This window comes from Pimephales promelas, chromosome 9 (genome assembly GCF_988280905.1).
Source record: "Pimephales promelas chromosome 9, fPimPro1.hap1.1, whole genome shotgun sequence".
NCBI classification, from domain to species: Eukaryota; Metazoa; Chordata; class Actinopteri; order Cypriniformes; family Leuciscidae; genus Pimephales; species Pimephales promelas.
In genome coordinates this window covers 34,519,693-34,541,736 of record NC_142777.1, presented here as the reverse complement: position 1 = coordinate 34,541,736, position 22,044 = coordinate 34,519,693, and the positions used below count along the sequence as shown (strand labels likewise).

General features: G+C 39.3%; 1 protein-coding gene across 1 annotated transcript in view; it reads right to left on the bottom strand.

The window, feature by feature from the left end:
• Positions 1–262: 262 nt before the first annotated feature.
• LOC120460816 (potassium channel subfamily K member 4) overlaps positions 263–22,044 on the bottom strand; it is a 110,977-nt gene continuing 89,195 nt past the window's right edge. The window contains exons 6-8 of the mRNA XM_039648781.2: positions 5,945–6,131; positions 4,678–4,814; positions 263–3,038 (exon numbers count right to left, since the gene is read on the bottom strand). Of these exons, the coding sequence (XP_039504715.2) occupies positions 2,199–3,038; positions 4,678–4,814; positions 5,945–6,131 (1,164 nt within the window). The 3' untranslated portion in view covers positions 263–2,198. The remainder of the gene's footprint in view (positions 3,039–4,677; positions 4,815–5,944; positions 6,132–22,044) is intronic.

Genomic DNA, 22,044 nt, shown 5'->3' with positions numbered 1-22,044 from the left:
GCCACGTTAGCCAATCAGAAGCAGTTAGCGGTGCAAAAACTCCGGTTTTGCTGTCTACACGACAACACTGCAACCGGCGTTTCAGAAAATTCTCACCCTGGCAGGGGTTTTCAAAAATGTTTGGTTCCAGTGTCCTGATACTGCATTTCCATGTGGATGAACGGCAGAACCGTGTAAAAAAAAAAAAGTCACGGTTATAAAAATACCCGTGTCCGTGTGGACATGGCCAAAGAGATCCTTCCACAGATGATACACATTTTGTAATTGCAGAGCTGTATTTTATTCAGTTTCTCCATTATGATTAATTATATTGAACATAATCACATATCTGATTTTTCATTAACTAAACATATACTAAATACATATACTATACATATAACATATACTAAACTTTGTGTTTTCCCACACCACACATTTTGCTTCACACCGTCGTGCTTGGGTTACGTTCCAGCGTTACTAAACAGCTTCCGGTTTGAGACATCAATGTTGTGGATGTAGCATAGGGATGTAGAAGTTGTGTTAGGCGGGGCCTGCGGAAAAGCTCCTCACCGCCACCATTTGTTTGTCCTCTTCCCTCTAAATACCCCCTTTACTCTGCAACCGGCATTTATCCCCACAGCCTGGGCCTTACAAAAGCCATTCCTGGAGCGGTCTCACGCTAGGACATATCGTTACTCGCTCCCTCTCTCATTCGCCTCGTCTTCCCACACCAAGGGCATTTAAAATCTCATCTAGCTCCTGCTGTGAAACTCCACCATCGAAATTGTTTCTTTTTGTAAACGTTTTGTCTGTGTGCATGCTGTAAAATATATTTGGATAGGTGTAAATGTCTGCTCTGGGAAGGTAAACATTGTGTTCAGAGTGCATGTGCGAATGTTAAGCCACAATAAATGAACATTTGTACAAACATCTGAATGAATTAAGCTGTGTTGCGCCTAGGCAGGATACAACTTGAGAAAACTGATTAGCCCATATCAGATAACCACAAGAGGGCGCCTACTAAATGTGTCTGTGCTTCAATACTAACTGAGATATATCCAGCAGATGGATACTATTGTACCGTAAGCCCCTGCTGGTAGATGTTGTAACTACATCCTCTAACCAAAAACATCTTTTCATTGGCCCTTCATAAACAGCTGTTCTCTCTGCAAATATATGATTATTATTAATAATAATAACAATAAAAGTTGTCCATTGTAGACAGTTGTCAAAAAAATAGAAAGCATCACTCAACAACCACAACTGTGTTTTTGTATTCATGACAATAAAGCTATAACCTATAAATTCTTTGGCACAAAAATAAAATGACATTTCAATAATCTGAGCAAATAGTGACATTTTGATATAAGATGCAGAGTTGCCTATATCATGCAAATTATAAAAAGTGGAATTTGTATAACTGTATAAATGCAGAGTAGGCATGGCTGGCACTTAAAAAAACTCTCCTTAATATATTGACATTGAGTTTTGGTTAAAAAGCGGAAAACTAGCATATTACATTTACAAACAATTTATAGTGATTTTTTTATTAAATATTTAAATGACTAAAATGTGACAAATGATCAATGTGATAGTGTCTTAAAGGGATAGTTAACCCAAAAATGAAAATTCGGTTAGTTAGACTACTCAAATTAGTTAGGCTACTCACCCTCATGTCGTTCCAAACCCGCGAGACTCTCGTTCATCTTCGGAACTCAAATGAAGATATTTGAAATGAAATCTGAGAGCTTTCTGTCCCTCCATTGACAGCTACGCAACTACCACTTTGACGCTTCAAGAAGTTCATAAAACGAATCCATATGAATTGAGCGATTTAGTCCAAATTTTCTGAAGAGACTCGATCGCTTTATATGATGAACAGAATTTAGGCTTCTAAATTCATATCAATTCATATGGATTAGTTTTACGATCTCTTTATGAACTTTTTGAAGCGACAAACAAAGTGGTAGTTGCGTAGCTGTCAATGGAGGCACAGAAAGCTCTCACATTTAATCAAAATGACCCCAAACTTTTGAACAGTGGTTTAAACACTGCAGAAACAGTTTGCTATTCTGAACAAAATCTCTTTGTGTTTGTCTGTGAAATATTTTAATTTAAGCTATATTTACATGTGTATTTATGATAGTCTGCATCAGTTATGCTTTGCATCTTAAACTGTGATGTGTGAAGCAAAGAGCCCTTGGCCAAATGTTCATTTCTCAGGTCTGAGGTGGAGGGGCCGGGGTGTGTGCTGGGGGTTGTAGTTCACTACTGATCTCCTTCTGTAGTCCAACAGAATGCGAGCGGGGAATTTGTCTCGTCATACTCCTCCTCTTGGGTTTGCGTTGGCGGTTCTGTCCGGCTGGTTTGACACGATCGCTAAGAGCGTCTGAAGACTCGTCGATGTAAGCCAAGTTCTCGCCAAAAAAGTCCAGAAGGGAGGGACGGGGCGGACTGCAGTTGTCAACCACAATGACAGGAACATTCTTACAACTTTCCAGTGACCTCTGAGACCCCTCGGCTCCAGATTCCAGGTCCTCTGAGTTAGGGGAATTGGACTCGCATTCTGACCAGGATTCTGATGGGGTCTCGGATTCAGAGACTGATCCTGATTCGGATTTTGAAGGGGACGTGGACATGGCTCTGGACCCGGGTCTCGATGGTGGTTTCAGGTCTACCCGTGAGATGGATCTTGACTCAGGTCCAACGGTCAGCCTCGATCCTGGTCTCATCTCATACGCCCCGTCTAACCTATACCACGACCTGGATGGGGACAGCACTTCAGACCTGGTATCAGACGCTGGGGTATATTTGTACGACGGCCACCCGAGGATCAGATGTCCGTTCTCTCTGATAACATCGGCATCGAGGGAGATTCCATGAGCCAGTCCTGCCGCGCTCAGTCTCGGGCGGCGATGATGGCGGTGGCGCTTTCTTCTGCGTCTCCGTTGGAGCTGAAAGGGGTCGTTGAGATCCAGTGGCACTGGAATACGGAAGTCCATGGACATGTTCTGGATGTTCTGAGTCCAGTCTGTGGCATGAGCTCTCAGCTCCTCCATCTAGAAGAGAAAAATATTACCATTAAAGGGATACTCCACCTCTGGAAAGATGAATGTCTATTTAAAATGTGTCATTTATGTAGAAGAAGAAATGTGAAATTATTTTTTGAATTTGGAGCTTTCTAGACTGAGAAAAGCCAGAAGATGTATTTTGGCTTATGTGGATGAAAGACAACAACTCCCAGAATGTACTTGCTTCGCTGCCCTAGGAGGCCATGTGTAACGGAGGCCAGCTAGTAGTTGCTGTGCGAGTAAACCTCACTCCCCGATCTCGATAGACGCTCTAGCGACAGACGATAGAGGCTGCAGTCTTTAGCCTCCTTGTTAGCGCGCCTGAATCTCATGCCGGAGACCCGGGTTCGAGGCCCGCTCGGAGCGGGTCGAGTTGGACCCGAGTGTGAGGGGTTACACATGCCTACCGGTAACAGAGCGCAGTAGTTAAACAACAAGTCTAGGCTACTAGTGAGTCTCTATGATGAGTCTGCCCCAAAATGTGTTGAGATCGCCAAAATGTCCGGGATTCGGCTTTTGCGTTCTACAGTCGCCGTTCATCATGTTTACTATGGCGAGCGGGACGAGTGAGGGCCGCGGGAGAACGGCGCGAGGCCGGTGGCGTGATTACCGCTGAGCGACACCTGTGAGACGCACCGGTCTCGTATCTCTCACGGAGGAGCGGGAATTTTCTTAGCGATGTTAAAACGCAGTGCACATCAACCCATCCTTGTTTAGCGTTCATGTAAACACTCCATTCAGATTCACCAATCAGAAGGAATTCAGTTAGATTGAAACAAAAGGTGTGCATGTAAACAATGAATGGTGACTGCAGAAAGCAAAAGCTGAATCCCAAACATCGACGGGTGTCCGGGAAAAAGAGGATGGTAACCCCTACTACTCAGCTTTCTCCACAGAACAAGAGCCTACTAGCTTAGCTTCCAAAAAAGATGTCTGACACTATGTGTCCAATCTGTGAGTGAGATCCACCCTCTATGGGCGGGTTGAGAACATGCGGGACAGACGCTACTACTGACTGTAGTCTTTAGCCTCTGGCCAAAAAAATCCTCAGATGATGCAAAATGATGATTTTTGCGTTAGTGGATAATTTTTCCAGACAAAAAAATACTACAGGTTTTCTACTAATACAAAGCTTAATGCTAAATCAAAATTAATGCTAAATCAAATGCTAAACATTTCTGATAATTATCAATGTTGAAAACAGTTGTGTTGCTTAATAGGTTTTGTGGAAAACGTGATCATTTTTTTTTCTTCAGAATTCTTTGATGAATAGAAAGTTCAAAAGAACAGCATATATTTGAAACAGAAATCTTTTGTAACATTTAAATGTGTTTACTGTAACTTTTGATCAGTTTACTGCATCCTTGATGAAAAAATATTAATTTCTTTTTTTTTTACTAACTGTAGTGATTATGATTAATGACATATGATCACATATGATTAATGTGCAAATTGGGATGCAGGCAGCCTAACTGACTCAAATTGGTCTACTGATTTTTTTTTATTTTATTATAATTTTTTTTTATACAGTAGACAGAAAAAGACCAACATTTTCAGATCAACATTTAATAGACCAGTGTGGAAAAACTGAAATGGATAAATTCATTGTTCATTCTCACGGTCTCACCTCTGCACGCGTCTTCTTTGACAGCACTCTAAGCCAGTTCCCAATCATATTGAGGATGGATGCAAAATACGCCAGACCAAACACGATCCACAACCACACCAATGGTTTGTACAGGGGTCTTCCATCTCTTCTGCTCTCTGGAGTAGAGGAAAGAGAAAGGTAATGACTCAGGGCTGTGATTAATCACCTTAGTGCTCATGAGCAAAGCACTATATTCTGAGTTAAATACAAGGTAAGATCTACCAAGAAAATACACTACCATTCAAAAGTTTGAGGTTGGGAAGACTTTTTTTAATGCTTTTGAAAGAAGTCTCTTCTGCTCACCAATTTGATCAAAAATACAATTAAAATGGTAATATTGTGAAATACGTTTAAACAGCTTCTTTATATTTGAATATATGTAAAATAAAAATAAAAAATATATAAAAAATAAAATTTAAATTTCCATTCTGAAGTGTCACATGATCCTTCAGAAACATCCTAATATGCTGATTTGATGCTCAAGAAACATTTCTTATTGTTATCAATGTAAATAATAATAATAATGCTTAATATTTTTGTGGAGACGATACTTTTTTTAGGATACTTAAATACTTTAGGATACTTTAGGATACTTTTTTTAACGTTATACTTTTATTTACTGTCACATTTGATCAATTTAATTAATACTTGCTGAATTAATGTATTAATTTCTTAAAAAATGAATATTGGATGCTCTCAATTACCACATGAATGTAAATCTGTTACAGTTTGAGGCCTCATTATCATTGACTTAAAAATAGGATAATTTAGTCACTAAAACAGAAAATGGACTTGAATATGGCACGACAAAATTCTGACTACATTTTAAGGACATCAAAAGACATGAAAAAAACTGAAAATTTTACAGTAGTTTGATTGTTGAATCACATAAAAGTTATACAGGGAACATTGAATTTAAATGGAGCGAATGTAACTTCCTTTATAAAGAAAATGTTGAGATGTCTGTTAAATGACATCTCAAACGATTCTCACAGATAAAAGATTAGTGCATGCACTGGTCTAATGTTACAGCTATTACAATTAGTGTCTATGGCTCTAAAACACAGATCATTCGATGCTATAAATGTCTGCAACGTCAATGCTGTCTGGACCACAAAACATCCTGCAGTTCCAGGCGTAATACAATCTTGAGTTCTTTAACAGAATTACCATAAACTCACATGACATAGTAAACTAAATAATATGTAATGATTATTGTATGTAGACATGATAATTATCTGTGCACCTGCCACATAGTCTCCAAAGCCCACTGTGGTAAGAGTGATCACGACAAAGTATACTGCTTCCAACAAGCTCCAGCTCTCTACTTCCTGAAACACCATGGTCGGCGTGGCAATGAAGACTAAGCAGCCAACCAGGATGGAGAAGACAGCGGAGATTACACGTACACTGGTGGGCTTCACACCCTTGCGCTGTTTAGCAGAAAACAATCATGAGGAAAATTATTAAAAGATAGCAACGTCCTAATAACTGTGGAATTACAAATTTAAGAATCAGTTTAAGATCTGTTGATCAAAAGTGCAAACCAAACTTCACTTTATCTATATTGTATTTGGCATTCAAAATGAACACAATGGCATCAGTTTACTTATTCGATTTAATAGTTTCCAGTGAGGAGAACTATCTTCTTATGAAGCACATGTTTACATGGCCTCCATAAGGAGATATGGAAATTTCGTAAAAAAAAAAGTTTCTCTGATCTTTTTGAAGCTATGGCTTCTGATAGATTTTGCACTCAGGTCTAAGTCTCATGGCCCTCTATCAGAATCCAGAGTTTTGAGAAGATTGGAGAAACTTAATTTTTCATACAGAAAAAAAAAAAAAGACAGGGATACCCCTGTCGTTTTTTAGGTGCGAAAAATTAAGTTCACTGGATTTTTGCACTCAGGTTTAAGTCTCACTCAGGTCTAAGTCTTTTCGGTGCGAAAAATGAAGTTTCTCGAATCTTCTCAAAACTCTGGATTCTGATAGAGGGCCATGAGACTTAGACCTGAGTACAAAAATGGAGTCTCTAGACCCTTCCTGAGCTGAGATATTGAGATCCCATAATTCCCCCGTCCACGAACCCACTATTTTTATAATGGCATAAATGCCACATGGGATCTCAATATCTCAGCTCGGGAAAGGTCTAGAGACTCCATTTTTGCACTCAGGTCTAAGTCTCATGACCCTCTATCAGAATTCAGAGTTTTGAGAAGATTGGAGAAACGTAATTTTTCGACCCCCCAAAAAAAAAACGACAGTGGTACCCCTTTCGGTTTTTTTTTTCGGGTTGAAATTTTGAGTTTCGATATCTCAGCTCTGGAAGGGTCTAGAGCCTCCATTTTTGCACTCAGATCTAAGTCTCATGACCCTCTATAAGAATGCAGAGTTTTGAGAAGATTGGAGAAACTTAATTTTTCGACCCCCCCCAAAAAATGGCAGTGGTACCCCTTTCGTTTTTTTTTTCGGGTTGAAATTTTGAGTTTCGATATCTCAGCTCTGGAAGGGTCTAGAGCCTCCATTTTTGCACTCAGGTCTAAGTCTCACTGCCCTCTATCAGAATGCAGATTTTTGAGAAGATTGGAGAAACTTAATTTCTCGCCCAAAAAAAAAAAAAAAAAAAACGACAGTGGTACCCCTTTCGTTTTTTTTTTTTGGGTTGAAATTTTGAGTTTCGATATCTCAGCTCTGGAAGGGTCTAGAGCCTCCATTTTTGCACTCGGGTCTAAGTCTCATGACCCTCTATCAGAATGCAGAGTTTTGAGAAGATTGGAGTAACTTAATTTTTCGACCCCCCCCCCAAAAAAAACGACAGTGGTACCCCTTTCGTTTTTTTTTTTCGGGTTGAAATTTTGAGTTACGATATCTCAGCTCTGGAAGGGTCTAGAGCCTCCATTTTTGCACTCAGGTCTAAGTCTCATGGCCCTCTATCAGAATGCAGCGTTTTGAGAAGATTGGAGAAACTTAATTTTTCGACCCCCCCCAAAAACGGCAGTGGTACCCCTTTCGGGTTTTTTTTTCGGGTTGAAATTTTGAGTTTCGATATCTCAGCTCTGGAAGGGTCTAGAGCCTCCATTTTTGCACTCGGGTCTAAGTCTCATGACCCTCTATAAGAATGCAGAGTTTTGAGAAGATTGGAGTAACTTAATTTTTCGACCCCCCCCCCAAAAAAAACGACAGTGGTACCCCTTTCGTTTTTTTTTTCGGGTTGAAATTTTGAGTTTCGATATCTCAGCTCTGGAAGGGTCTAGAACCTCCATTTTTGCACTCAGGTCTAAGTCTCATGGCCCTCTATCAGAATGCAGCGTTTTGAGAAGATTGGAGAAACTTAATTTTTTGAGCCCCCCCAAAAAACGGCAGTGGTACCCCTTTCGGGTTTTTTTTCGGGTTGAAATTTTGAGTTTCGATGTCTCAGCTCTGGAAGGGTCTAGAGCCTCCATTTTTGCACTCAGGTCTAAGTCTCATGGCCCTCTATCAGAATGCAGAGTTTTGAGAAGATTGGAGAAACTTAATTTCTCGCCCAAAAAAAAAAAAAAACGACAGTGGTACCCCTTTCGTTTTTTTTTTCGGTTTGAAATTTTGAGTTTCGATATCTCAGCTCTGGCAGGGTCTAGAGCCTCCATTTTTGCACTCAGGTCTAAGTCTCATGGCCCTCTATCAGAATGCAGAGTTTTGAGAAGATTGGAGAAACTTAATTTTTCGACCCCCCAAAAAACCCGACAGTGATACCCCTTTCTTTTTTTTTTCGGTTTGAAATTTTGAGTTTCGATATCTCAGCTCTGGAAGGGTCTAGAGCCTCCATTTTTGCACTCAGGTCTAAGTCTCATGACCCTCTATCAGAATGCAGAGTTTTGAGAAGATTGGAGAAACTTAATTTTTCGACCCCCCAAAAAAAACGACAGTGGTACCCCTTTCGTTTTTTTTTTTCGGTTTGAAATTTTGAGTTTTGATATCTCAGCTCTGGAAGGGTCTAGAGCCTCCATTTTTGCACTCAGGTCTAAGTCTCATGGCCCTCTATCAGAATGCAGAGTTTTGAGAAGATTGGAGAAACTTAATTTTTCGACCCCCAAAAAAAACCGACAGTGGTACCCCTTTCTTTTTTTTTTCGGTTTGAAATTTTGAGTTTCGATATCTCAGCTCTGGAAGGGTCTAGAGCCTCCATTTTTGCACTCAGGTCTAAGTCTCATGACCCTCTATCAGAATGCAGAGTTTTGAGAAGATTGGAGAAACTTAATTTTTCGACCCCCCAAAAAAAACGACAGTGGTACCCCTTTCGTTTTTTTTTTTCGGTTTGAAATTTTGAGTTTCGATATCTCAGCTCTGGAAGGGTCTAGAGCCTCCATTTTTGCACTCAGGTCTAAGTCTCATGGCCCTCTATCAGAATGCAGAGTTTTGAGAAGATTGGAGAAACTTAATTTCTCGCCCAAAAAAAAAAAACGACAGTGGTACCCCTTTCGTTTTTTTTTTCGGGTCGAAATTTTGAGTTTAGATATCTCAACTCTGGAAGGGCCTAGAGCCTTCGTTTTTGCACTCAGGTCTAAGTCTCATGGCCCTCTATCAGAATGCAGAGTTTTGAGAAGATTGGAGAAACTTAATTTCTCGCCCAAAAAAAAAAAACGACAGTGGTACCCCTTTTGGGTTTTTTTCAGGTCGAAATTTTGAGTTTCGATATCTCAGCTCTGGAAGGGTCTAGAGCCTCCATTTTTGCACTCAGGTCTAAGTCTCATGACCCTCTATCAGAATGCAGAGTTTTGAGAAGATTGGAGAAACTTCATTTTTCGACCCCCCAAAAAAAACGACAGTGGTACCCCTTTCGTTTTTTTTTGCGGGTTGAAATTTTGAGTTTCGATATCTCAGCTCTGGAAGGGTCTAGAGCCTCCATATTTGCACTCAGGTCTAAGTCTCATGGCCCTCTATCAGAATGCAGAGTTTTGAGAAGATTGGAGAAACTTAATTTTACAACCCCCCCCCCCCCCCCAAAAAAACAAAAGTGTACCCCTTTCGTTTTTTTTTTCGGGTCGAAATTTGAAGTTTAGATATCTCAGCTCTGGAAGGGTCTAGAGCCTCCATTTTTGCACTCAGGTCTAAGTCTCATGGCCCTCTATCAGAATGCAGAGTTTTGAGAAGATTGGAGAAACTTAATTTTTCGACATCCCCCCCCCCCCAAAAAAAAAAAAAAAAAAAGTGGTACCCCTTTCGTTTTTTTTTTTCGGGTCGAAATTTTGAGTTTCGATATCTCGGCTCTGGAAGGGTCTAGAGCCTTCATTTTTGCACTCAGGTCTAAGTCTCATGGCCCTCTATCAGAATGCAGAGTTTTGAGAATATTGGAGAAACTTAATTTCTCGCCCAAAAAAAAAAAACCGACAGTGGTACCCCTTTCGTTTTTTTTTCAGGTCGAAATTTTGAGTTTCGATATCTCAGCTCTGGAAGGGTCTAGAGCCTCCATTTTTGCACTCAGGTCTAAGTCTCATGACCCTCTATCAGAATGCAGAGTTTTGAGAAGATTGGAGAAACTTCATTTTTCGACCCCCCCCCCCCCAAAAAAAACACAGTGGTACCCCTTTTTTTTTTTTTTCGGGTTGAAATTTTGAGTTTCGATATCTCAGCTCTGGAAGGGTCTAGAGCCTCCATGTTTGCACTCAGGTCTAAGTCCCATGGCCCTCTATCAGAATGCAGAGTTTTGAGAAGATTGGAGAAACTTAATTTTTCAAACCCCCCCCCCCCCAAAAAAAACAAAACGACAGTGGTACCTCTTTCGGTTTTTTTTCGGGTCGAAATTTTGAGTTTAGATATCTCAGCTCTGGAAGGGTCTAGAGCCTCCATTTTTGCACTCAGGTCTAAGTATCATGGCCCTCTATCAGAATGCAGAGTTTTGAGAAGATTGGAGAAACTTAATTTTTCGACCCCCCCCCCCCACCCCAAAAAAAAAAAAACAGTGGTACCCCTTTCGTTTTTTTTTTCGGGTCGAAATTTTGAGTTTCGATATCTCAGCTCTGGAAGGGTCTAGAGCCTCCATTTTTGCACTCAGGTCTAAGTCTCATGACTCTCTATCAGAATGCAGAGTTTTGAGAAGATTGGAGAAACTTAATTTTTCGACCTCAAAAAAAACGACAGTGGTACCCCTTTCGGGTTTTTTTCGGGGTGAAATTTGGAGTTTCGATATCTCAGCTCTGGAAGGGTCTAGAGCCTCCATTTTTTCACTCAGGTCTAAGTCTCACAGCCCTCTATCATAATCCAGAGTTTTGAGAAGATTGGAGAAACTTAATTTTTCGCCCAAAAATGAAAAAAAACGAAAGGGGTAACACTGTCGTTTTTTTTCGGGTCGAAATTTTGAAATCTCAGCTCTGGAAGGGTATAGAGCCTCCATTTTTGCACTCAGGTCAAAGTCTCACTGCCCTCTATCATAATCCAGAGTTTTGAGAAGATTGGAGAAACTTAATTTTTCGCCCAAAAATGAAAAAAAAAACGAAAGGGGTAACACTGTCGTTTTTTTTCGGGTCGAAATTTTGAATTTGGATATCTCAGCTCTGGAAGGGTCTAGAGCCTCCATTTTTGCACTCAGGTCAAAGTCTCACTGCCCTCTATCATAATCCAGAGTTTTGAGAAGATTGGAGAAACTTAATTTTTCGCCCAAAAATGAAAAAAAACGAAAGGGGTAACACTGTCGTTTTTTTTGGGGGTCGAAATTTTGAATTTTGATATCTCAGCTCTGGAAGGGTCTAGAGCCTCCATTTTTGCACTCAGGTCAAAGTCTCACTGCCCTCTATCATAATCCAGAGTTTTGAGAAGATTGGAGAAACTTAATTTTTCGCCCAAAAATGAAAAAAAACGAAAGGGGTAACACTGTCGTTTTTTTTTCGGGTCGAAATTTTGAATTTTGATATCTCAGCTCTGGAAGGGTCTAGAGCCTCCATTTTTGCACTCAGGTCAAAGTCTCACTGCCCTCTATCATAATCCAGAGTTTTGAGAAGATTGGAGAAACTTAATTTTTCGCCCAAAAATGAAAAAAAAACGAAAGGGGTAACACTGTCGTTTTTTTTGGGGGTCGAAATTTTGAATTTTGATATCTCAGCTCTGGAAGGGTCTAGAGCCTCCATTTTTGCACTCAGGTCAAAGTCTCACTGCCCTCTGTCATAATCCAGAGTTTTGAGAAGATTGGAGAAACTTAATTTTTCGCCCAAAAATGAAAAAAAACGAAAGGGGTAACACTGTCGTTTTTTTTGGGGGTCGAAATTTTGAATTTTGATATCTCAGCTCTGGAAGGGTCTAGAGCCTCCATTTTTGCACTCAGGTCAAAGTCTCACTGCCCTCTATCATAATCCAGAGTTTTGAGAAGATTGGAGAAACTTAATTTTTCGCCCAAAAATGAAAAAAAACCGAAAGGGGTAACACTGTCGTTTTTTTTTCGGGTCGAAATTTTGAATTTTGATATCTCAGCTCTGGAAGGGTCTAGAGCCTCCATTTTTGCACTCAGGTCAAAGTCTCACTGCCCTCTATCATAATCCAGAGTTTTGAGAAGATTGGAGAAACTTAATTTTTCGCCCAAAAATGAAAAAAAACGAAAGGGGTAACACTGTCGTTTTTTTTTCGGGTCGAAATTTTGAATTTTGATATCTCAGCTCTGGAAGGGTCTAGAGCCTCCATTTTTGCACTCAGGTCAAAGTCTCACTGCCCTCTATCATAATCCAGAGTTTTGAGAAGATTGGAGAAACTTAATTTTTCGCCCAAAAATGAAAAAAAACGAAAGGGGTAACACTGTCGTTTTTTTTTCGGGTCGAAATTTTGAATTTTGATATCTCAGCTCTGGAAGGGTCTAGAGCCTCCATTTTTGCACTCAGGTCAAAGTCTCACTGCCCTCTATCCTAATCCAGAGTTTTGAGAAGATTGGAGAAACTTAATTTTTCGCCCAAAAATGAAAAAAAACGAAAGGGGTAACACTGTCGTTTTTTTTTCGGGTCGAAATTTTGAATTTTGATATCTCAGCTCTGGAAGGGTCTAGAGCCTCCATTTTTGCACTCAGGTCAAAGTCTCACAGCCCTCTATCATAATCCAGAGTTTTGAGAAGATTGGAGAAACTTAATTTTTCGCCCAAAAATGAAAAAAAACGAAAGGGGTAACACTGTCGTTTTTTTTTCGGGTCGAAATTTTGAATTTTGATATCTCAGCTCTGGAAGGGTCTAGAGCCTCCATTTTTGCACTCAGGTCAAAGTCTCACAGCCCTCTATCATAATCCAGAGTTTTGAGAAGATTGGAGAAACTTAATTTTTCGCCCAAAAATGAAAAAAAAAACGAAAGGGGTAACACTGTCGTTTTTTTTTTCGGGTCGAAATTTTGAATTTTGATATCTCAGCTCTGGAAGGGTCTAGAGCCTCCATTTTTGCACTCAGGTCAAAGTCTCACTGCCCTCTATCATAATCCAGAGTTTTGAGAAGATTGGAGAAACTTAATTTTTCGCCCAAAAATGAAAAAAAAACGAAAGGGGTAACACTGTCGTTTTTTTTTCGGGTCGAAATTTTGAATTTTGATATCTCAGCTCTGGAAGGGTCTAGAGCCTCCATTTTTGCACTCAGGTCAAAGTCTCACTGCCCTCTATCATAATCCAGAGTTTTGAGAAGATTGGAGAAACTTAATTTTTCGCCCAAAAATGAAAAAAAACGAAAGGGGTAACACTGTCGTTTTTTTTTCGGGTCGAAATTTTGAATTTTGATATCTCAGCTCTGGAAGGGTCTAGAGCCTCCATTTTTGCACTCAGGTCAAAGTCTCACAGCCCTCTATCATAATCCAGAGTTTTGAGAAGATTGGAGAAACTTAATTTTTCGCCCAAAAATGAAAAAAAAACGAAAGGGGTAACACTGTCGTTTTTTTTTCGGGTCGAAATTTTGAATTTTGATATCTCAGCTCTGGAAGGGTCTAGAGCCTCCATTTTTGCACTCAGGTCAAAGTCTCACAGCCCTCTATCATAATCCAGAGTTTTGAGAAGATTGGAGAAACTTAATTTTTCGCCCAAAAATGAAAAAAAACGAAAGGGGTAACACTGTCGTTTTTTTTTCGGGTCGAAATTTTGAATTTTGATATCTCAGCTCTGGAAGGGTCTAGAGCCTCCATTTTTGCACTCAGGTCAAAGTCTCACTGCCCTCTATCATAATCCAGAGTTTTGAGAAGATTGGAGAAACTTAATTTTTCGCCCAAAAATGAAAAAAAACGAAAGGGGTAACACTGTCGTTTTTTTTTCGGGTCGAAATTTTGAATTTTGATATCTCAGCTCTGGAAGGGTCTAGAGCCTCCATTTTTGCACTCAGGTCAAAGTCTCACTGCCCTCTATCATAATCCAGAGTTTTGAGAAGATTGGAGAAACTTAATTTTTTGCCCAAAAATGAAAAAAAACGAAAGGGGTAACACTGTCGTTTTTTTTTCGGGTCGAAATTTTGAATTTTGATATCTCAGCTCTGGAAGGGTCTAGAGCCTCCATTTTTGCACTCAGGTCAAAGTCTCACTGCCCTCTATCATAATCCAGAGTTTTGAGAAGATTGGAGAAACTTAATTTTTTGCCCAAAAATGAAAAAAAACGAAAGGGGTAACACTGTCGTTTTTTTTTCGGGTCGAAATTTTGAATTTTGATATCTCAGCTCTGGAAGGGTCTAGAGCCTCCATTTTTGCACTCAGGTCAAAGTCTCACAGCCCTCTATCATAATCCAGAGTTTTGAGAAGATTGGAGAAACTTAATTTTTCGCCCAAAAATGAAAAAAAACGAAAGGGGTAACACTGTCGTTTTTTTTTCGGGTCGAAATTTTGAATTTTGATATCTCAGCTCTGGAAGGGTCTAGAGCCTCCATTTTTGCACTCAGGTCAAAGTCTCACAGCCCTCTATCATAATCCAGAGTTTTGAGAAGATTGGAGAAACTTAATTTTTCGCCCAAAAATGAAAAAAAAAACGAAAGGGGTAACACTGTCGTTTTTTTTTTCGGGTCGAAATTTTGAATTTTGATATCTCAGCTCTGGAAGGGTCTAGAGCCTCCATTTTTGCACTCAGGTCAAAGTCTCACAGCCCTCTATCATAATCCAGAGTTTTGAGAAGATTGGAGAAACTTAATTTTTCGCCCAAAAATGAAAAAAAACGAAAGGGGTAACACTGTCGTTTTTTTTTCGGGTCGAAATTTTGAATTTTGATATCTCAGCTCTGGAAGGGTCTAGAGCCTCCATTTTTGCACTCAGGTCAAAGTCTCACTGCCCTCTATCATAATCCAGAGTTTTGAGAAGATTGGAAAAACTTAATTTTTCGCCCAAAAATGAAAAAAAAAACGAAAGGGGTAACACTGTCGTTTTTTTTTCGGGTCGAAATTTTGAATTTTGATATCTCAGCTCTGGAAGGGTCTAGAGCCTCCATTTTTGCACTCAGGTCAAAGTCTCACTGCCCTCTATCATAATCCAGAGTTTTGAGAAGATTGGAAAAACTTAATTTTTTGCCCAAAAATGAAAAAAAACGAAAGGGGTAACACTGTCGTTTTTTTTTCGGGTCGAAATTTTGAATTTTGATATCTCAGCTCTGGAAGGGTCTAGAGCCTCCATTTTTGCACTCAGGTCAAAGTCTCACAGCCCTCTATCATAATCCAGAGTTTTGAGAAGATTGGAGAAACTTAATTTTTTGCCCAAAAATGAAAAAAAACGAAAGGGGTAACACTGTCGTTTTTTTTTCGGGTCGAAATTTTGAATTTTGATATCTCAGCTCTGGAAGGGTCTAGAGCCTCCATTTTTGCACTCAGGTCAAAGTCTCACTGCCCTCTATCATAATCCAGAGTTTTGAGAAGATTGGAGAAACTTAATTTTTTGCCCAAAAATGAAAAAAAACGAAAGGGGTAACACTGTCGTTTTTTTTTCGGGTCGAAATTTTGAATTTTGATATCTCAGCTCTGGAAGGGTCTAGAGCCTCCATTTTTGCACTCAGGTCAAAGTCTCACAGCCCTCTATCATAATCCAGAGTTTTGAGAAGATTGGAGAAACTTAATTTTTCGCCCAAAAATGAAAAAAAACGAAAGGGGTAACACTGTCGTTTTTTTTTCGGGTCGAAATTTTGAATTTTGATATCTCAGCTCTGGAAGGGTCTAGAGCCTCCATTTTTGCACTCAGGTCAAAGTCTCACAGCCCTCTATCATAATCCAGAGTTTTGAGAAGATTGGAGAAACTTAATTTTTTGCCCAAAAATGAAAAAAACGAAAGGGGTAACACTGTCGTTTTTTTTTCGGGTCGAAATTTTGAATTTTGATATCTCAGCTCTGGAAGGGTCTAGAGCCTCCATTTTTGCACTCAGGTCAAAGTCTCACAGCCCTCTATCATAATCCAGATTTTTGAGAAGATTGGAGAAACTTAATTTTTCGCCCAAAAATGAAAAAAAACGAAAGGGGTAACACTGTCGTTTTTTTTTCGGGTCGAAATTTTGAATTTTGATATCTCAGCTCTGGAAGGGTCTAGAGCCTCCATTTTTGCACTCAGGTCAAAGTCTCACTGCCCTCTATCATAATCCAGAGTTTTGAGAAGATTGGAGAAACTTAATTTTTCGCCCAAAAATGAAAAAAAACGAAAGGGGTAACACTGTCGTTTTTTTTTCGGGTCGAAATTTTGAATTTTGATATCTCAGCTCTGGAAGGGTCTAGAGCCTCCATTTTTGCACTCAGGTCAAAGTCTCACTGCCCTCTATCATAATCCAGAGTTTTGAGAAGATTGGAGAAACTTAATTTTTCGCCCAAAAATGAAAAAAAACGAAAGGGGTAACACTGTCGTTTTTTTTTCGGGTCGAAATTTTGAATTTTGATATCTCAGCTCTGGAAGGGTCTAGAGCCTCCATTTTTGCACTCAGGTCAAAGTCTCACAGCCCTCTATCATAATCCAGAGTTTTGAGAAGATTGGAGAAACTTAATTTTTCGCCCAAAAATGAAAAAAAACGAAAGGGGTAACACTGTCGTTTTTTTTTCGGGTCGAAATTTTGAATTTTGATATCTCAGCTCTGGAAGGGTCTAGAGCCTCCATTTTTGCACTCAGGTCAAAGTCTCACTGCCCTCTATCATAATCCAGAGTTTTGAGAAGATTGGAGAAACTTAATTTTTCGCCCAAAAATGAAAAAAAACGAAAGGGGTAACACTGTCGTTTTTTTTTCGGGTCGAAATTTTGAATTTTGATATCTCAGCTCTGGAAGGGTCTAGAGCCTCCATTTTTGCACTCAGGTCAAAGTCTCACTGCCCTCTATCATAATCCAGAGTTTTGAGAAGATTGGAGAAACTTAATTTTTTGCCCAAAAATGAAAAAAAACGAAAGGGGTAACACTGTCGTTTTTTTTTCGGGTCGAAATTTTGAATTTTGATATCTCAGCTCTGGAAGGGTCTAGAGCCTCCATTTTTGCACTCAGGTCAAAGTCTCACTGCCCTCTATCATAATCCAGAGTTTTGAGAAGATTGGAGAAACTTAATTTTTTGCCCAAAAATGAAAAAAAACGAAAGGGGTAACACTGTCGTTTTTTTTTCGGGTCGAAATTTTGAATTTTGATATCTCAGCTCTGGAAGGGTCTAGAGCCTCCATTTTTGCACTCAGGTCAAAGTCTCACAGCCCTCTATCATAATCCAGAGTTTTGAGAAGATTGGAGAAACTTAATTTTTCGCCCAAAAATGAAAAAAAACGAAAGGGGTAACACTGTCGTTTTTTTTTCGGGTCGAAATTTTGAATTTTGATATCTCAGCTCTGGAAGGGTCTAGAGCCTCCATTTTTGCACTCAGGTCAAAGTCTCACAGCCCTCTATCATAATCCAGAGTTTTGAGAAGATTGGAGAAACTTAATTTTTCGCCCAAAAATGAAAAAAAAAACGAAAGGGGTAACACTGTCGTTTTTTTTTTCGGGTCGAAATTTTGAATTTTGATATCTCAGCTCTGGAAGGGTCTAGAGCCTCCATTTTTGCACTCAGGTCAAAGTCTCACAGCCCTCTATCATAATCCAGAGTTTTGAGAAGATTGGAGAAACTTAATTTTTCGCCCAAAAATGAAAAAAAACGAAAGGGGTAACACTGTCGTTTTTTTTTCGGGTCGAAATTTTGAATTTTGATATCTCAGCTCTGGAAGGGTCTAGAGCCTCCATTTTTGCACTCAGGTCAAAGTCTCACTGCCCTCTATCATAATCCAGAGTTTTGAGAAGATTGGAAAAACTTAATTTTTCGCCCAAAAATGAAAAAAAAAACGAAAGGGGTAACACTGTCGTTTTTTTTTCGGGTCGAAATTTTGAATTTTGATATCTCAGCTCTGGAAGGGTCTAGAGCCTCCATTTTTGCACTCAGGTCAAAGTCTCACTGCCCTCTATCATAATCCAGAGTTTTGAGAAGATTGGAAAAACTTAATTTTTTGCCCAAAAATGAAAAAAAACGAAAGGGGTAACACTGTCGTTTTTTTTTCGGGTCGAAATTTTGAATTTTGATATCTCAGCTCTGGAAGGGTCTAGAGCCTCCATTTTTGCACTCAGGTCAAAGTCTCACAGCCCTCTATCATAATCCAGAGTTTTGAGAAGATTGGAGAAACTTAATTTTTTGCCCAAAAATGAAAAAAAACGAAAGGGGTAACACTGTCGTTTTTTTTTCGGGTCGAAATTTTGAATTTTGATATCTCAGCTCTGGAAGGGTCTAGAGCCTCCATTTTTGCACTCAGGTCAAAGTCTCACTGCCCTCTATCATAATCCAGAGTTTTGAGAAGATTGGAGAAACTTAATTTTTTGCCCAAAAATGAAAAAAAACGAAAGGGGTAACACTGTCGTTTTTTTTTCGGGTCGAAATTTTGAATTTTGATATCTCAGCTCTGGAAGGGTCTAGAGCCTCCATTTTTGCACTCAGGTCAAAGTCTCACAGCCCTCTATCATAATCCAGAGTTTTGAGAAGATTGGAGAAACTTAATTTTTCGCCCAAAAATGAAAAAAAACGAAAGGGGTAACACTGTCGTTTTTTTTTCGGGTCGAAATTTTGAATTTTGATATCTCAGCTCTGGAAGGGTCTAGAGCCTCCATTTTTGCACTCAGGTCAAAGTCTCACAGCCCTCTATCATAATCCAGAGTTTTGAGAAGATTGGAGAAACTTAATTTTTTGCCCAAAAATGAAAAAAACGAAAGGGGTAACACTGTCGTTTTTTTTTCGGGTCGAAATTTTGAATTTTGATATCTCAGCTCTGGAAGGGTCTAGAGCCTCCATTTTTGCACTCAGGTCAAAGTCTCACAGCCCTCTATCATAATCCAGATTTTTGAGAAGATTGGAGAAACTTAATTTTTCGCCCAAAAATGAAAAAAAACGAAAGGGGTAACACTGTCGTTTTTTTTTCGGGTCGAAATTTTGAATTTTGATATCTCAGCTCTGGAAGGGTCTAGAGCCTCCATTTTTGCACTCAGGTCAAAGTCTCACTGCCCTCTATCATAATCCAGAGTTTTGAGAAGATTGGAGAAACTTAATTTTTCGCCCAAAAATGAAAAAAAACGAAAGGGGTAACACTGTCGTTTTTTTTTCGGGTCGAAATTTTGAATTTTGATATCTCAGCTCTGGAAGGGTCTAGAGCCTCCATTTTTGCACTCAGGTCAAAGTCTCACTGCCCTCTATCATAATCCAGAGTTTTGAGAAGATTGGAGAAACTTAATTTTTCGCCCAAAAATGAAAAAAAACGAAAGGGGTAACACTGTCGTTTTTTTTTCGGGTCGAAATTTTGAATTTTGATATCTCAGCTCTGGAAGGGTCTAGAGCCTCCATTTTTGCACTCAGGTCAAAGTCTCACAGCCCTCTATCATAATCCAGAGTTTTGAGAAGATTGGAGAAACTTAATTTTTCGCCCAAAAATGAAAAAAAACGAAAGGGGTAACACTGTCGTTTTTTTTTCGGGTCGAAATTTTGAATTTTGATATCTCAGCTCTGGAAGGGTCTAGAGCCTCCATTTTTGCACTCAGGTCAAAGTCTCACTGCCCTCTATCATAATCCAGAGTTTTGAGAAGATTGGAGAAACTTAATTTTTTGCCCAAAAATGAAAAAAAACGAAAGGGGTAACACTGTCGTTTTTTTTTCGGGTCGAAATTTTGAATTTTGATATCTCAGCTCTGGAAGGGTCTAGAGCCTCCATTTTTGCACTCAGGTCAAAGTCTCACAGCCCTCTATCATAATCCAGAGTTTTAAGAAGATTGGAGAAACTTAATTTTTCGCCCAAAAATGAAAAAAAACGAAAGGGGTAACACTGTCGTTTTTTTTTCGGGTCGAAATTTTGAATTTTGATATCTCAGCTCTGGAAGGGTCTAGAGCCTCCATTTTTGCACTCAGGTCAAAGTCTCACTGCCCTCTATCATAATCCAGATTTTTGAGAAGATTGGAGAAACTTAATTTTTCGCCCAAAAATGAAAAAAAACGAAAGGGGTAACACTGTCGTTTTTTTTTCGGGTCGAAATTTTGAATTTTGATATCTCAGCTCTGGAAGGGTCTAGAGCCTCCATTTTTGCACTCAGGTCAAAGTCTCACTGCCCTCTATCATAATCCAGAGTTTTGAGAAGATTGGAAAAACTTAATTTTTCGCCCAAAAATGAAAAAAAAAACGAAAGGGGTAACACTGTCGTTTTTTTTTCGGGTCGAAATTTTGAATTTTGATATCTCAGCTCTGGAAGGGTCTAGAGCCTCCATTTTTGCACTCAGGTCAAAGTCTCACTGCCCTCTATCATAATCCAGAGTTTTGAGAAGATTGGAAAAACTTAATTTTTTGCCCAAAAATGAAAAAAAACGAAAGGGGTAACACTGTCGTTTTTTTTTCGGGTCGAAATTTTGAATTTTGATATCTCAGCTCTGGAAGGGTCTAGAGCCTCCATTTTTGCACTCAGGTCAAAGTCTCACAGCCCTCTATCATAATCCAGAGTTTTGAGAAGATTGGAGAAACTTAATTTTTTGCCCAAAAATGAAAAAAAACGAAAGGGGTAACACTGTCGTTTTTTTTTCGGGTCGAAATTTTGAATTTTGATATCTCAGCTCTGGAAGGGTCTAGAGCCTCCATTTTTGCACTCAGGTCAAAGTCTCACTGCCCTCTATCATAATCCAGAGTTTTGAGAAGATTGGAGAAACTTAATTTTTTGCCCAAAAATGAAAAAAAACGAAAGGGGTAACACTGTCGTTTTTTTTTCGGGTCGAAATTTTGAATTTTGATATCTCAGCTCTGGAAGGGTCTAGAGCCTCCATTTTTGCACTCAGGTCAAAGTCTCACAGCCCTCTATCATAATCCAGAGTTTTGAGAAGATTGGAGAAACTTAATTTTTCGCCCAAAAATGAAAAAAAACGAAAGGGGTAACACTGTCGTTTTTTTTTCGGGTCGAAATTTTGAATTTTGATATCTCAGCTCTGGAAGGGTCTAGAGCCTCCATTTTTGCACTCAGGTCAAAGTCTCACAGCCCTCTATCATAATCCAGAGTTTTGAGAAGATTGGAGAAACTTAATTTTTTGCCCAAAAATGAAAAAAAACGAAAGGGGTAACACTGTCGTTTTTTTTTCGGGTCGAAATTTTGAATTTTGATATCTCAGCTCTGGAAGGGTCTAGAGCCTCCATTTTTGCACTCAGGTCAAAGTCTCACAGCCCTCTATCATAATCCAGATTTTTGAGAAGATTGGAGAAACTTAATTTTTCGCCCAAAAATGAAAAAAAACGAAAGGGGTAACACTGTCGTTTTTTTTTCGGGTCGAAATTTTGAATTTTGATATCTCAGCTCTGGAAGGGTCTAGAGCCTCCATTTTTGCACTCAGGTCAAAGTCTCACTGCCCTCTATCATAATCCAGAGTTTTGAGAAGATTGGAGAAACTTAATTTTTCGCCCAAAAATGAAAAAAAACGAAAGGGGTAACACTGTCGTTTTTTTTTCGGGTCGAAATTTTGAATTTTGATATCTCAGCTCTGGAAGGGTCTAGAGCCTCCATTTTTGCACTCAGGTCAAAGTCTCACTGCCCTCTATCATAATCCAGAGTTTTGAGAAGATTGGAGAAACTTAATTTTTCGCCCAAAAATGAAAAAAAACGAAAGGGGTAACACTGTCGTTTTTTTTTCGGGTCGAAATTTTGAATTTTGATATCTCAGCTCTGGAAGGGTCTAGAGCCTCCATTTTTGCACTCAGGTCAAAGTCTCACAGCCCTCTATCATAATCCAGAGTTTTGAGAAGATTGGAGAAACTTAATTTTTCGCCCAAAAATGAAAAAAAACGAAAGGGGTAACACTGTCGTTTTTTTTTCGGGTCGAAATTTTGAATTTTGATATCTCAGCTCTGGAAGGGTCTAGAGCCTCCATTTTTGCACTCAGGTCAAAGTCTCACTGCCCTCTATCAT